A 17,500-nucleotide genomic window follows, 5' to 3' on the forward strand; every position below is an offset into this window, starting at 1 on the left:
ACATAACAGGGAGAGCAAAACGACAAACTGATATTAAGGAGAACTCAGATTAACCCCTGCCCTGGTTCAAATTGATATTAAGGGGAACTCAGATTAACCCCTGGCCTGGTTCAAACTGATATTAAGGGGGGCTCAGATTAACCCCTGCCCTGGTTCAAATTGATATTAAAGGGAACTCAGATTAACCCCTTCCCTGGTTCAAACTGATATTAAGGGGAACTCAGATTAACCCCTGCCCTGGTTCAAACTGATATTAAGGGGAACTCAGATTAACCCCTGCCTTTGTTCAAACTGATATTAAGGGGAACTCAGATGAACCCCTGCCGTGGTTCGGGGATTTCTTCAATCATAACATGGGTTCACAATTACAGTGACTGAAAACAATACCATAAACAGTTATAATCAAACAGAGTAGGCCTGTGTGTTAATTTTTGCTGGCGACATTGAGAGGTGACTATCTGGGAGAGTGAGTTTAGCGTCAAATGTAGAACTGGTTGCAGACAGACCGGTGTGTCCAGTACTCAGCCATGCGGCTGCTGAATGTGATCATTTATCAGGACAGATTTTGCATAATCTCGATGCATCCCGATGCATGTGTATGGGTGATGGTCTTTCCTGGCAGAGTGCCTTGCTAAGGCAGTGAGGCAGTGATGACGGAGAGCAGGTGATACGATCACTCTGTGTGGAAAACGGAAATAGTAAATTCTGCGTCCAGATAAAAAGTCTGAATGATGATGGGGTTGCTTTTATTAAAACGATTGACGTCATAATGCCTATTCAAAAAGTTGAACAAGGTCCATAATACAACATATCATAAATGATATTTCTGTTATTATTCTAATCGTCTCTCATATTACAAGAAATTAGAAACAAATGTACATTATTGAGTAGCTAAACCGTAGTAATCGCTGTAAACACTTGGATAAATAATAACGTGATTTTTCAACGAGAGTCATTTCAATTAATTATCGGACGTTTCAGCAGCTAGTACTCCAGAAACAGTGAAAACGCTCCACTTCTGAACAAGGATGGATTTTCGTCCATTTGACATGTGTTTATATCACGCCCTCTGATTGGAGCTCGGGCGCTCGTGCGAGCGGCGTCATCCCCGTAGGACGTGGTGACGTAGGACGTGGCGTTCAGTCAGGTCCGCTCCCACAACCACACGAGAAGGGGATCAGCGAGGATCGCCTTCCACAACTCTCTGGAAGCACAACACAACAGAGGCACACCACGCACAGACCCACACAGACACACTAAGGTACGTTGTGCTGCTCACTTGTTGTCTTACGTGATTTGTTCTCTGTTATGTTTTATTCTTCTCCATCGGACTCTCCGTCCCTCCCGGACCGCCAGCTAGCGGCTAATCTGTCAAAACAACGGCGGCTTAATCCGCCCGCCGCACCGCTCCTGTAGACTCGTTATTCTGACCGGGGACGACACGGTCTCTGGTTGTGAGTTAATATCGGGTCACTTCACCAGTAGACTGTTGGTTCTCGCAGGCTGTCAGCCGCCAGGTCCCTCGATGGAGGAGATGTCTGGCTCTCCTCCAGTGTGGTTAGCGGACTAGCTGCTCGCTAGCTCGGTGTAAACAAACGGCTGTCACCTCCCGGTGGTTTAATCCTCAGCCTCTTGACAACATTCATCATTGCAAATGTTGTTTGGTCCAACGTCTCGGGAGGACAGTCAGCACGGTGTCAGGGCAGGCAGGTCTCCATCGAGGGTTTGGGTGTTGGAGGAGCTCAGCTTTTGTGCAGCGGATGTTTTGGGGTTTGTCACGAAGTTCGCGTTGGGGTTTTCTTTGTCTCCTGCTCGGCGGTGTTGTGATGGCTGGGGCCACGGCGCTGTGTCGCAACCCCGTTATCACACCCCATTATTGTCCTACATTTGAGGCAATGGTTAATAATATATGACAGCGATATTAAAGTTTTTTTTTTTTTTTTAACATTTTTATTGCTCATAATGGCCTGATACCGGGGATGGTGACGTTCAAAGGTGTACTGTAGAGAGACACAAGTTAATAACCTGTAGTAGCATTATACTGTAGTGGAATTGGCCAACAAAAGGTGTTTGATTGGATTTATTGACCTTGCTCACGCTATGCAATGACCCTGAATTCCTTAAAAAAATAGAAAGTTAGCCCACACTACTTCTCTGTATGACAACACCAGTATCACAAGAACACAACGTACAGATACACGTTGTGTAGCAAACAACAGTGTGTAGGCTGACCGCTTGCAGTGAGTCAAATATAGAAGGCTGACCAGCATGCGACCAGTGTCTCTGTGATACACCCTGGCAGACCCACAACAAACAGCGCGGGCTTCTCACTCTTTTTTGTCTGGTCAGTGTGCCAAAACACATGATGTCATCACATGAATAATTAATAGGCACTGTTGCCGTCTTGCTTAGTCTTGCACACTTGTGGTGAACAGCTCACGTTATAATTTCACGTATATATGCAAGGCACTTTGTGGGAACAAAGGAATTATTTAAGTGATTCTATTTTGAGCACTTTCTGGAGGCGGTGACGTCCAATGAAGTGAAGTCTTTGACTATGTGTGCCTGCATCCAAACAGCTAAACATAGCGTCCAAGAATAGTAGCGAGCTGTCAGTGCAAAATTGATTGATCAGCAAGCAGTCTCTCGTTCTTTCTCACTCTCTCTTTCTCCACCCCCCCCCCCCCTTTTCAGGTTTTTCTCCTTCAAACCTCACAAAGAGATTCTTAATTTCCTGTATGGATTGTTGGACACACACACACACACACACACACGCCCCAATAAATAAGCCTGTTACTTTGTTAAAAGGCTCAGCAAGCATCTTATGTGCAGTGAGAATAGGCACAGGAGAGAGAGGGTGTGTGCGTGAGGCTGTGTGTGGTGTACCCAGTGAGGGTGTGTGCGTGAGGCTGTGTGTGGTGTACCCAGTGCCCATGCATGCTCACACTCGCAAGTTGTTTCATTTCTTTCTTGTCTTCGTTGAATGGGCACAGAAGTTGCCTACGGCATCGCAGACTTGAGCCTTGTTTTGGCCGTCGTCATCGTTCCCACGCAGGTGGATTCAAGGAGCAGGGGACGTCCTCAAGGCCTGTGAACATCCACTCTGGGTGGGAACAACCTTATGAAGGCGGTTTGAGATACGCTCGTGAAGCGGCTGTTTCTCATGCCCGACCATCTGGATTTGGTTTCATCATGGTGTTGTTTAGCCTACAGTCTGAACAGTAGTAGTTGGCAGCTGCAGCTCAAGTAATGTTATAATGTATAGTCATTTATTTATATATATATATATATATATTTTCACAGCTGCGGACCAGATGGGAGTCCCGCTAGAAAGTAGGCAACGTAACGCACCATCAATAAACACATGAATGTTGTTGGCGCCGTGACTAGCCAGCACATGAATGTGGCACTGAGGCCTGGTCAACCGTAGGTCCTAATGGGACTGGAGAGGCTGAATGTTAGCACCGTGAGTTTGTACCTTTATCTATCGCTCTATGGCACGATTGTAGGTGACAAAAGAATTGGAGCCCAGGTCTGAATAATCTAGTAGGGTACGCGTTCTTCTGGGGTTGGCCGAGCCTGGCATAAACAGAACAAGAAGGAAGAACCCATCCCTGTTATTAGTCAAAGCTGTCCCCACCCAGAGCCTAGAATGCACAGCGGTGTGTTCCCCCGGCTGCCATGAAACCTACACAGAGAGACACAGACCGGAGAGAGCAGTACTCGCCTTCCTTTTGTTTGTGAGCGCTATCATTGCTATTTACCATTGCTAGCAGCAATGCAATTCTTTTGTGTGCTCGGTGAGTATCTGTAGTGCTGCGCGGTCGAGGCTAAGTGTTAGCCAGGTCTGGGTTAACAGGCTTTATTTAGCTTTGGGTCTGTGGTTCTCTCGTAGACAGACAGGGTCATTATAGCGGTGCGTGTCTGATATTGTATGCATTATACCTGCATGTACCCATAAACACATGGGCCAGTCTTGGATTTAAAAGTGTGTGTGCGTGTGTGCGGGTCCATGTGTGTTAGACAATGCATGCTTTCATGGCCGGGGGCCGCATGAGCAAATAGGCTTTTTGTGTGTTTGAGTGTTTGGGTCATACTGTGAATGAATGACCTCCAAATGGCCAACTTTCTCTGTGTGTGTGTGTGTGTGTGTGTGTGTGTGTGTGTGCATTCATATGTCTTGAGGGTCTGTGTCGGGTCCATGTCAAAGCGACGATGACAAATTGGAAAGCTTTCTATTGGTCAGAGCATGAAGGACATCTGAATGTCATCCAGACATAGCTGGATATATTAAGACCTCCTTTTTTTCTTCTTAAAGAAACACCCAGATTAGAGGGGGGTTAATCTAGTTGACATGGAGATGAGGTTGGGTTCTGTTAGCTGAATAACATTTTGGAACTGGTTCTGAGTACGTACAAAACATACTGCTGTTCTTAATGCTCAGAGTCTAACAAACCCCTTATCGGATTTGTATTTCCCCCCCCAAAAGATTCAATAAGGGATTTGAAAGGATTCAGCCTCGATTAACAGATTTGGATCTGTTTGGTCAAATTGGTAAAATGACCTACCCTAGATGCTGACCAATCAGGTGGAGGCATTCTTTGCTCATCTCGTACACAGCATTTTGCTACGTTAACTCACTTAGAGAATAAGCGTTGAGCAGCGTTTACAACAGGGGGATTCTTATTGACCATAACATTCATCTCTCTGTTTAAGCATTCCATTAAAAACATGTGTGTGTGTGTGTGTGTGTGTGTGGGTGTGGGTGTGGGTGTGTGTCTCACACTGTCTTTCTTTGTCTCTGTCAATCACAAGACTGCTTGCGCGTATCAGTGCTGTATCAGGACACACACACACACACACACACACACACACACACACACACACACACACACACACACACACACACACACACACTTACTTTTGTTGACTTGTCCAATATTATCCATGCAGCATGATACATTTGGTGAGGTAAGCATTTCAGGATCTTTATTGTAATTGGCCGCTATTGAGATGTGTGTGTATGTGTGTGTGTGTGTGTGTGTGTGTGTGTGTGTGTGTGTGTGTGTGTGTGTGTGTGTGTGAGAGAGAGACACAAGTGAAGACAGCATGACACATAGATCAACAAACATGGCAACCTGCACGTCTGCATTTCAATCAGGTTGTCAGCGCAATTAGCTGGGTGAGCATCCCCAGGGCCGGGCAGCTGGGTTAAAGCAGCCGTTGCCTCTCTTATTGTGTTCTGTAATAACGGTTGCATAAGGTGTGTGTGTGTGTGCGTGTGTGTTTGTGTGTGGCATTGAGGAGTGAGCTCACAGAGGCACACGGTGATCCCTTCAGGCGCTCATGTGATCACACGCAGCAGTTTTAAATGATTCCAACGGCGTCCCCCACAAAGAGAGGCCTATTCCTCTGACCCCCTGACCCTGTGACCCCAGTACACGATCGGGGGACACACACTCTGTAATGCCTTCGGGGGAACCGAGACCCTGCACTCCAACACACTCCAACGCACTTCGTCACACTCCAACACACTCTTCATGTGGAAAGAGGCTCTTTCAGAGCTGAAGCTATAACAAGATCTGTGAAATGAGAATGGGGTGATATATATATACACGCCGCGGTCTGTTGGATATCGGAGAGAAGACGCTTTTTACCATTTCATTTAAAGTGGGGATATTATGCCACCGGGCGTGAATGGGATTAGCCATTACAAGCCGGTTGAAAATCAACCTTCTCCTTGAGTGTCCTCCCAGATGTGTGCTGGATAGATCAGCCTTCCCATGGGACTCTAGCAGATGTTGCTTATCTATCCATCATACACCTAGAAGGAATGGCCAATCACACTCACAACCGGTGACATAATATCCCCCTTTAAATGAGCCGATATTCGATATTGGGACAACTCCAACTGTTCTCAAGTCTTCAGTCTTGGTTGGGTACTGAAGGTGGATCATTGGGTTTATCTGAGTTCAGTCCTCTGTTTGCTGGACGGTCAGCAGCCACAGTTTATTTACAGTATAGGTCGGTATCCTGTTTACACAGCTTACCCAATCAATCAATCAATGTTTGGTCGTTGGTCCCGGGTCCAGACATCATCTTGATAAAGAAGGACCTGTTCTATTTATGTCCGGCCTCATGTCATAACCGGCCGAGCGGTTGGGAAAAACGACACCAAAGCCACACATATCTTCAACCTGCAGTGGAACGCATGCAGAATACAGGCGGGAAGCAGACAGACAGGCATGGGAGAGGAGTCGTCCGTCCCTCCAGCTGGGCCTGTTGTGACTCAGTATATCTCCCTGTAATAGACTTGGATGTGGTGGGCCCGTCAAGGTGTGTATTCCAGTTCCACCTCAGTCACGGCTGGAAGCCAATATCATTTCATTTTTTTCACTTCTCACGATAAAAAAATAGATTTATGCGAGCGTTGTCTTCCCACGTCTAGCCTCTTATTTTTTTTTTTTCTTTTTCAGCATTGAAAGATTTATGTGGGCTGCTGTTCTTTTGTTTGTCGTTGTGTGGCCTGTCGTTGTCTGGGGGGGGGGGGTTTCAACCACGTATGAGAAACCACTCACCGTTTGGCCAGTTAAAACCGGGTCCGCTCCTTTGCATTGATGCAGAAGTGGCTGAACTGCCAGCTCGGTTTTGACCTCAATAATAATCATTTGCTTAATTTCTGAAGCGCATGATGCTATCCGCTCTGAAACCGGATTGTTGTTGGATAACCCTTTTCCCGTCCGTCTCAAGCTCTCGTTTGCAGGAAGGTGCATAAAGCGTGTGCACTGTGGCGTCCTCGTGGTCCCTGGGCTGTCAGCGGGAGGCAGGCGTCCTCCTAGGCCAGTGAACGGTCCTCATTCTCGCGACGCATATGGGCCCTAACGCTGTGCCGTACCACGGGGACGGCGGTTTAGGGTCCACTCAGAATGTGTTCCATCAGATGGTCTATTACCCTAATTGCACACACACACACGCACACACACAGACGCACACACCCAGCGGGCCGTGCTCTGCATCACATGACATCTTCTGATGATGCTGCAGAGCAGGTTCAGTGACTCATGCCTTCTGTCGTCTCTCGCTCTCTGTCTCTCTCTCTTTGGCTCTCACTCTCTGTCTCTCATTCCCTAGGCCCTGTCTCCCTCCCCCTGTCTCTCCCTCTGTCTCCCTCCTCCTTATCTTCTCTGTCTCTCCCTCTGTCTCCCTCCTCCTTATCTTCTCTTCTCTCCCCCTGTCTCCCTCCTCCTTATCTTATCTGTCTCCCCCTGTCTCCCTCCTCCCTCTCTTCTCTCCCTGTCTCCCCCTCTGTCTCCCTTTCTTCTCTCTCTCTCCCTCTGTCTCCCTCCTCCCTCTCTTCTCTCTGTCTCCCCCTCTTGTCTCCCTCCTCCCTCTCTTCTCTCTGTCTCCCTCCTCCCTCTGTCTCCCTCCTCCCTGTCTCTCCCTCCTCCCTCTCTTCTCTCTGTCTCTCCCTCTGTCTCCCTCCTCCCTTTCTTCTCTCTGTCTCTCCTCCTGTCTCCCCCCCTATCTTCTCTCTGTATCTTGTTCACTCGAGGGATTTCCTTCTTGATCTTGGTCTCTGTTCCTCCGGCCTCAGTTCTGGTGCCCCCTGGTCTGCTGCTTGTTCTTCAGACAGCGGGCCGGGTTCCCCTCAGGCAAACATTAGATTCTCCCTCTCCAGATCTCTCTCTCTTTGGGGATGAGATGGCACCATGGCGCTCCAAATATAGGTTGTTGATTTGGATTCCCTAAAACAACGAGTGGTATTCCCTTCTCTTTGCGTCCTTTGTGTTATTCTCCTCCTTGGCCCTTTTGTCTACGACAGAGGTTGGAATCTCTGCAGTTGGCAGAGCTGTAAAAATGTTAATTACCTGAAGAGCCAAAGAAGATTTTGCATAATTATCATTCAACCTTTTTAGAGACGATAGTCATTCATTGCAAATTAAGATGGAAAGAACGACATATATATATATATTTCCCTTTCAGGCTTTCATCATCTATTCTAAGTGTAGATTATGGCATTATGATGAATTGTAGATGTTGTGGAATGTTACCTGGAAACTGCTCTGACTTTGTCCCGAGAAAAACCCCAGAAATCTAAGTAAAAAAGGGATTCCAGCCTGACCTCGCCAGACCAATTCGAAACAGTGTGTTCAACCGGAACCTCGCGCTTCATTTTCTATTCCCAATGAACATTATCAACGTTATCAACCGAAGCAGAGCAAACAGCCTTTAGCCTGCCCTCAACCAATCGGAGCGTGGTTGAGGCACGTTCCATTGCTCTTATAGGTCGCTCCTCTGTTCAGTCATCGTATTAAACCCGCCCGCATCAGATCAATGGTTGTGATTGGCCAGACCCAGGCCAGGTCTGTCTGAACGGGAGGGGGGCCAGACGCATATGCTATCGCAAATAAAACATGGGCTCTCAGATTGGTCTGGTTCCCAGGCTACCTGGATACAGTAATTAGTGCAAAATTAAATCATTTTGAGACCACAATCTATTTTTTCGCCTTGTTTGCATATGTTATGCAATCCTCTTTAAAGAGCCGAGCGGGCTCCGGACCAAGAGGCAGGCTGTGATACTGTGGTCCCTGTCTCCCCCCGCCTCCCCCCTGTCTCCCCCTGTCTCCCCCCTGTCTCCCCCCTGTCTCCCCCCTGTCTCTCCCCTGTCTCCCCCCTGTCTCCCCCCTCTCTCCCCCTGCCTCCACGTCTCCCCCTGCCTCCCCCTGTCTCCCCCCTGTCTCCCCCTGTCTCCCCCTGCCTCCCCCGTCTCCCCCCTGTCTCCCCTGTCTCCCCCTGCCTCCACGTCTCCCCCCTGTCTCCCCCTGCCTCCCCCCTGTCTCCCCCCTGTCTCCCCCTGCCTCCCCCCTGTCTCCCCCTGTCTCCCCCCGCCTTCCCCCGTCTCCCCCTGTGTCTCCCCCGTCTCTCCCCCGTCCCTCGCCGTCTCCCCCCTGTTTCCCCCTGCCTCCCCCCTGTCTCCCCCTGCCTCCACCGTCTCCCCCTGTCTCCCACTGCCTCCCCCCTGCCTCCCCCCTGCCTCCCCCTGTCTCCCCCCGTCTCTCCCCCCGTCTCCCCCCGTCTCCCCCGTCTCTCCCTGTCTCTCCCCCCGTCTCTCCCTGTCTCTCCCCCGTCTCCCCCCGTCTCTCCCCCATCTCTCCCCCATCTCCCCCTGTCTCCCCCTGTCTCCACCGTCTCCCCCCTGTCTCCCACTGCCTCCCCCCTGTCTCCCCCCGTCTCCCCCCGTCTCTCCCCCCGTCTCTCCCCCCGTCTCTCCCCCCGTCTCTCCCTGTCTCCCCCCCTGTCTTCCCCCGTCTCCCCCCGTCTCTCCCTGTCTCTCCCCCGTCTCCCCCCGTCTCCCCCCGTCTCTCCCCCCGTCTCCCCCTGTCTCTGATTGAGGACGGCTCCGCCTCCTCAATCAGCGGAAGGTTCTCAGCCTCCTCTGCCTCTCGTCGCCATGGCGACCGGGCTCACACGCACGCGTGGAAATACACAGCACAGGCATTTGTGAATGAAAGTATTGTAGCAGAGAAAACAGATCTGCATCTGAAAATATTTCCATGTATGCAAATATATCCACGGCTGGGAGTGTGTGTGTGTGTGTGTGTGTGTGTGTGTGTGTGTGTGTGTGTGTGTGTGTGTGTGTGTGTGTGTGTGTGTGTGTGTGTGTGTGTGTGTGTGTGTGTGTGTGTGTGTGGGGAGTCAGTCTTTGCAGAACCAGTGAGACTAATGGGGAGTGAGTCATTTCTATAGAAACTGTGAGTAACCCATCCAAGAAAGGTGTGTGTGTGTGTGTGTGTGTGTGCGTGTTCCCTCCCTGCCTAATGTGTCTAACACACACACATGATCATGTGACCTTGCTTGCGTCCCCATCCCTCCACATGACCGCCCTTCACGCGAGGGGGTTTTATGCCATCTGGCGGGTAATCATCCACAGCCCGCCGATACAGCAAGGATTCATTATGAACAGCACCGCCAGGACACAACCCCCCCACTGTTCTCCAGTGGGGACCCCCCACACCCTCCAGCTCCCAGCCAGGTCATCCCGGGGGATGGATGATGTGTTGGTGAGCACACGGGGGGGGGCATGGAGAAGGGGGGGTCTCGTTGGCTGTGGGAGTGGAGAGATGAGACCCTCAAATCCATTCCAGTGGATATTTAAAATCAGAACGTAACTTCATTCATCGGACATCGTCCCAGTTCAACATGATGGTCCCAGTTCAACCTGATGGTCCCAGTTCAACCTGATGGTCCCAGTTCAACCTGATGGTCCCAGTTTAACGTGGTGGTCCCAGTTCATGGGAGGTATTACTCCTTCTGAACGTGCCATGACATGGCCTCAAGCCCCCGGCCGAACCAGGAGGACCAGGTGCAGTGTTGTCAGTCGCTGCACCCCGTCATCGTGGCTGATGTTCACCTCGGGGTCCATCAATAACATATTAAATATGTTATTGATGGGTCCCATCAATAACAGATTTAATATGTTATTGATGGGACCCATCAATAACATATTTAACCAACAGCAGTCGGCCAGCAGAGCTCGGTGACTTGCCATTACCATGAACACCCCATGAATTGCTTTTAGCGTAGCGTTCCGTTTCCACGTCCTGGTCGCATTGAGGAAGCGTTCCCAGTGCGTTGTCATGGTTCCCCCCCCCTCACCCAGCCCCCCAGTACGGCCGCCAGGTGAACAATATCTCCAGCGTTGGTTCCTGGTGGCTCATTCGGAGGTGTTCAGGAAGCGAACAGCCAGCGACAACAAGGAGCGCCGGCCACTTTCCCCAACCCGGTGCAGCCAGCGCACACAGTTATAGAAAAATATAGAACAATACATTCCAGCCCGTGATTATCATCTTCTTGGCCTTATCTCCGACGGCCATGGCTGCTGAGGCATACATAAAGCGTCCTCTCGCAGACGTGCGGCCTTCCATTCATAGAGTCCCCAGAATGGCCTCGGTAAATCCACTCACCCCTGGAAACTGCCGGTCAGCATCTATTACCGGAGTGGAATGAGAGAGAGTGTGTTTGTGTGTGTGTGTGTGTGTCCTTAGTAGTATGAGTATAGTAGTGGAGGATGATGGGGATGTTTATAATGTATCTTTGCTAACTCACTTGGCTGCCGTGTATATCCCTTTTATATTAGGGCCCTTTTAAGGATTCTACTGCAATACATGGAAGTACGCGTCTCTTGTTTCTCTCTCTGGCGCGTTTCTGTGTAGTAGTAGTGTGTAGTGTGTAGTGTACTGTGTAGTTTTAATAAGGACCCCGGGCTGAGGACTCGGCATGTATTCTGCGGTGGGGTTTTACAGAAGACGCTGAACGAAGTTTAGAGAACGGCACTCATAGCGGGTGAGAGGAAATGAACGCGGTGAATGAAAACACCAAAGGAAGTGTGAAAACACGAATGGGTTTGTCGGGCATGGGGGCAGCCGCTTTGCACCCATCGATGTTAATTTATAGAAGTCCTCCGCACGATCTATACCTCTCTACCTCCCTCTGTGTTCTAGAGACATCCGTACGCTGTGAGGTTCACTTCCTGCCCGGTGTTAGTGCTCTCCCTACCCTTGTTTTCGCTCCACTACCCACCGTCACTAAACATACATGGGGGGGGGGGAGAAACATTGACCCCTCAGGGAGTTGACAGTGGACCTGTGAATCCCCAGGGAGCCTCCACCTGGGCTATTTCTCTTCTCCTTGTGAAATAGTCGATCAGAGGGAGAGAGGGGGGGCTGGATTGATTTGGGGCCCTTGTCGGGGTGGAAGTGTTGGCTTTTGAGGGCCTTTGGGGGCCCTGTTCTCCATGACGAAGACGTCGTTTTCTTTACTGTGCACCGAGAATCGGTGACAAGCCCTCGTCCTCTGCTATTGGTTTATTTAAATGGACCTTTTGCCGTTCAATTCTGAAAAGCTTTCATCATGTTTTTACCATTTACCTGTACTTTTGTTCACTGTTTCTGTGAAAATGGTGTCTCGACTGCTGTTTCATGTGTGAGGGGGAGAGACAGAGAATTCCTGAGGCCCATTTCAGAGGGGAACATGCGTTTGTGTGTACATCATATGGCAATGACTAGTGAATCAATATTTGCCCATTAGTCCATTCATGATGCCTCTTCATAAACTATAATAATGTGATGAGGGTTCAGTGCTCAGTTCACAGTCTGCGTTATTTTGTTGTTGTGTATGATGACGTGACGCACACAAAATGAAAAGCCTTGCTCTATTGTTATGAACTACGACCGTCTCCATGATGACTTCACACATACCACTTGAATCATGAAGGCATTACCCTAAGTAAACTAAGCGCTTTACTCATGCCCGAGTAAACAGGCTAATGAAGACTGCTGGGGATACAGGAGACACCTGTGTCTTCCTGATAATGACGTCTGGTGGACCAGAGCGGTTCATCACATCCTGTGCATCATGTCCTCTTATGTGCATATAGTATCCCTTTTAAGGAAGCAAACCAATGGAAGACAAGAAAGAAAATGAACCGTTTTTCCAAAACATTCCTGTGAGAGTCCAGGTCTCGAAACAGTTCAGCTCACCATTGTTTTTTGACTCACCATTGTTTTGACTCACTAGCGTTATGTAACCAACTGCACTTCTGGAACCAGCTGGAACTCCACCCAGTGGGAATGGCGTCTGGGTGGAGGTCCAGTGTTGGGGACAGACGCTTGGTCTGAACCAGAATGAAGCAATAACAGCAACAGCTTGGACGATGGATAACGCTCTGGTCCTGTTGTCCAGGTTCATGGGTCAAAGGACGCGGCCATGTCTTCTGGGGTCTGCGGCTACTCCATTCCAAAGTGATGTCTTTATCTGACAAGCAGCTTAGACTAACTAAAGTGTTCATTTGCTTATGATCCATGAACTAAATATTTATATTAAACGGCAACATTAAACAGCAAGAGTTTGATTTAAACGAATAATCTATTTATTCAAATTGATACATTTTGTGAAACGCCTTGAAAGAAGCGGGCTCATTGGGACCACGTTTTGTTGCAGGTCATGTACTGATGCTGCAGTGCATTGTGGGGCGGTTGGAGGTCTAATTTGGGATTAGCAGCAGCAAGTTCGTCGGTATTGCGTTAGTTTGTGCGTGTGGCGTAATGCCTGTGTGTGTTCATGGAGTGTGCAGCATGGATTTCACGGTAACTTCCAAAGCTTCACTGCCAAGATCAAATTAGGAGAGTGAATGCGGTTCATATTCGTAGCGCAATTAAAAAATACTCAGAATCATATTGTTTCGACCGAGCGTGGGCGTAGCGGACTGTATTTCCTCTGCTCGATTCCTATAGGACTCAATGCTCTTTTGGAAACCTCCCTCCTGGCTGCGTCCCCCCCCCCCCCGGCTGTGGTCTGGAGGTCTGTCTGTCTCCATTCCACCACCACCAGTAATACTCCCTAAGCTTTCATTCCCAATAGAGGCGTTGCATCGTCTCATTGTTTTGTTGAAGAAGGAGCTGGTCGTCACAACACGGCCCTGCATTAACCGTCCTCAGACAGCTTAAAGGTTAGTTATGTAAGGCTGTTGGACTTAAAGGGCAGCTCCCCATTGACACGCTAGTGTGTGTGTGTGTGTGTGTGTGAGTGTGAGGGTACATTGCAGGGCTTCTCTGGAGGTTGAATATAATGGAGGTGGCAGGCTATTTTCAAAGTGCTGCTGCACCACAGATTACCTCGGAGTGAGTCTTCAGCACATGGTTCATTATATATCTACTTAGCATGGGCGGTGAAAACTGCTGAAGGGAACCTGCATCGGAGCATGCCAGGCTGTTGTTATTGACAGCAGCGATGCAGCGACTTCTCAGGTGTACATCGGTACGGGCCGATGTTAACCTTGTGGAACGCCATCGGTCTGACCTTCACCGATGGGGCCGAGTTATATCTGCTGTTTCATGTGAAAGAAGGTTACATTAACGGTTGTTTGATAAATGTGTTTGGTTTAATTTGTGCTCATTTAGAGGCGGCTGACGGACTTCATTTCAGTTCAGGTGTTTTTTTTATAATGAAGCCGAATTGTTATTTTACACATCGGATTCGGTAAAGAATTTCCCAATCGGTGCATCCTTAGTAACTATACATAACCTGTATCTTATTCCCTCACTGGTAGGTTATTCAAAGGATTATCCTAAAAGTAGAGGGCTAATTAGCATAAGTAATGAATTGAAAAGATAATTCCTCCAGCTTTCCTTCTCACTACTTCCTGTGCTTGAAATCTCTTGTTCCTGTCCTCGTTGATGGCTCTGGTTGCTAAGCAACCCTCCGCGACAGCCAGTTGGCAGCCCATCATTGGCCGCCACCGCACCCAGATGCAACGTTTCTTTCAAATCTTAGGCTCACAATTTAGGAACGATACAAAGGGACGCCATTTTATCAAACAATGACTTAACAAAACAAACGCGGGGTGGTGTGATTTGACTGGAGCGACAGAATCCACCCAGGAAGAAGCTGTCACATAACGGGTCACATGACTGTTGGGGGGGGGGGGGGGGGGGGGGTTCTTTGATGATGTCTGTCACGGGAACACTCCAACACCACTGGCAGTCATTCCTCTATTATTCCAGTTACGTGAGCGACAGCCCCAATGGGTCCACAGAGAAACCCAACCAGGATGGATTATTCTTTTTCAACTTTTCGGTGGAGATTTGTAAAGCCGTACCACATTCCTTTCAAGTACACCGTGTTCTACAAGATAACAAAGCTGCACCTTGATACAAATAATAAAAAGATAAATGCAATCCAAGTGATTGATTGTCTCACTCTCTCTTTGCTCTGATAATGACTGTCTCTCCCTCTCACCAGTTTGTCCAGAGGGGTCCAGACGTTCCCAGCTCTCCGCCCAGTGGACCACTACCTGCTCTGCGTCTCTGCTCCCCCCCCCACTGGTCCGGTCCGGTGAAGTCCAGGGGACCCTCCTGGTTTTGCGTGCGTTGCCTGCGCGGTTGCCCAGGACCAGGCTCAGTCCACTCCTGTTTCTTTGGCGGTTCGGTCCGGCGTTTACAAGCTGGACGGCGGGGAGGTGAGTGAGGGCGAGGGCCCGGCCTTCGTCCTGCGACACAGGACTTCCGCTCTGGCGGAACGGACTACGAATGACGCGCCTACTGATCCAATGAGCCCGCGGGACGCCGAAGACACGCCCACCTCAGGTTGTTCAACCAATCACCTCAGTGCCACCGAGTGCCCTCACATCGTCCACGATGGGGTAAGCAGTCCGACACGTGTGTGTCTGTGTGTGTTTGTGTGTCTTTGTGTGAGGTATCTTCTGATTGGATAGCGGCCTCCTTTATAGTGGGGGCAGACTGGTCAGCCAGGGAACTAAACACGCACGCACACACACGCACACATGAGATGAATAATTAAAGGGTCACTGACAGGCCGGTGTTATGTTTGGTAATGGATCGGGGCCAGAGAGGCATCAGCTTCCAACGCTCCCCTCCCCAAAACAGACAACCGCTATTCACCAGGCCTCGGTCGGTCACAGGGCTGGCTCCAGGCCTCAGTCGGTCACAGGGCTGGCTCCAGGTCTCAGTCGGTCACAGGGCTGGCTCCAGGTCTCAGTCGGTCACAGGGCTGGCTCCAGGCCTCAGTCGGTCTGCACAGGGCTGGCTCCAGGCCTCAACAGGGCTGGCTCCAGGCCTCGGTCGGTCTGCACAGGGCTGGCTCCAGGCCTCAGTCGGTCACAGGGCTGGCTCCAGGCCTCAGTCGGTCACAGGGCTGGCTCCAGGCCTCGGTCGGTCACAGGGCTGGCTCCAGGCCTCAGTCGGATTGCACAGGGCTGGCTCCAGGCCTCAGTCGGTCACAGGGCTGGCTCCAGGCCTCAGTCGGTCACAGGGCTGGCTCCAGGCCTCAGTCGGTCACAGGGCTGGCTCCAGGCCTCGGTCGGTCTGCACAGGGCTGGCTCCAGGCCTCAGTCGGTCTCAGGGCTGGCTCCAGGCCTCGGTCGGATCACAGGGCTGGCTCCAGGCCTCAGTCGGTCACAGGGCTGGCTCCAGGCCTCGGTCGGTCTGCACAGGGCTGGCTCCAGGCCTCAGTCGGTCTCAGGGCTGGCTCCAGGCCTCGGTCGGTCACAGGGCTGGCTCCAGGCCTCAGTCGGTCCATGAAGGAAGGGAATACAGACAGAACTGCCACAATATTGTTTGATGTGAAAGGCAATCGTTTGTGTTGGTGTGTTTGTGTGTGTGTGTGCGCACTTACCTGTAATACTAGACTGACACCTGAGTGGAGACACACACACCCCCCCTCCGGGCTGAGCCGCCCCTCATTATTATTATCGGCTCACTGGGGGCTGTTGGTCCACGCACACGCCGCGCACGCGTAGCCACACTTTATTACGTCCGCCTGTATTCTGTGTCCAGTGCGCCTGTGTGTGTGTGTGTGTGTGTGTTTTTGTGCCCCGTGCTGTACCGCACACATCCTGTTATTTACCAAAGGATCAGGAGAAACCAATGGGGGACTTTTATTTTGAAGGTAATGCTGGACCCACAGCCCCCAGACGTGTCGTTGATCTCTGCCACTGACCGTCTTTACACGCTCCGCATCTGTGTTGTCCTGAAATCACCCCCCGTTACAAACAATGGCTGTTCACCGGCCAAACATACGGGGGGGGGATGGCGCCGGGCTGTGGTGGAACAGATAAAAACGATCCTGTGTAATTGGTCACGTTTCCCCTGCAGTTAGTTTGTTTACAGCACTGACGCACAGGTGGGGATGTCGTTAATACGACCCTTCAAGGGTTTGATAGGCTTTAAAGATCGCTCAGTTAATGAAGAGTCTGGCTTTAACGCTCGCTCCCATTGACAAAGAACTCTGCAACCTGTTTTGTTTAAACACAAAACATAGAAACATGGGACATACCACAGACGACAATGAATGAACTGAATAACAAATACCCTGGTCCATGGTGTTTGTTATTTGTTAAGCCAGGGCTTCCTTCTCCGTGCTCCACTGGTTGTTCCAGCATGAATCCAAACTCCAGGCAGCGGATCTGGCCGCCAGAATAACTTCCACCTATTGTACGGTGGACGCTTTCAGGGCCTGGCAAGGTGACAAAGACCATGATGCAACCTGGGAGAAAGCCTTCTCTGGTAGAAAGAGTTCTCTGGGAGAAAGAGTTCTCTGGTAGAAAGCCTTCTCTGGGAGAAAGCCTTCTCTGGTAGAAAGAGTTCTCTGGGAGAAAGCCTTCTCTGGGAGCGAGGCTGCTGCAGCGCTGTGGTTCCTTATCCCTGTGCATGCTGTCCTGAAGACACCATTGAAACCCTAGAGGCTTGGTTTTTGGAGGGGCGATTCTCACTATATAAACGCATGTGTGAGGCTCTGTCTCAAATGCAATACATTGGATTTGATTAGTTTTAGAATCGATTTATGTTTATCATTAATTGTGTCCTTTGCGTGGGATTGATAATGTTTAACTTTAAAGTTGATAAAGTTCAGTCCGTTCATTGTAGACATAGGCAGGACTAATCGTTCTGTTTGAAGGACATTGTGTGCGTTGCACCTGCGGACT

The 17,500-nt window shown here is 50.1% G+C and overlaps 1 protein-coding gene across 1 annotated transcript in view; it reads left to right on the plus strand.

Annotated features, from left to right (window-relative positions):
• Positions 1-1,135: 1,135 nt before the first annotated feature.
• adipor2 (adiponectin receptor 2) overlaps positions 1,136-17,500 on the plus strand; it is a 29,080-nt gene continuing 12,715 nt past the window's right edge. Inside the window, exons 1-2 of the mRNA XM_079735225.1 lie at positions 1,136-1,261; positions 14,800-15,199. Coding sequence (XP_079591351.1) covers positions 15,107-15,199 — 93 coding nt within the window. The 5' untranslated portion in view covers positions 1,136-1,261; positions 14,800-15,106. The remainder of the gene's footprint in view (positions 1,262-14,799; positions 15,200-17,500) is intronic.

The sequence above is a fragment of the Pollachius pollachius genome (genome assembly GCF_949987615.1).
Source record: "Pollachius pollachius genome assembly, chromosome: 4".
Taxonomy (NCBI): domain Eukaryota; kingdom Metazoa; phylum Chordata; class Actinopteri; order Gadiformes; family Gadidae; genus Pollachius; species Pollachius pollachius.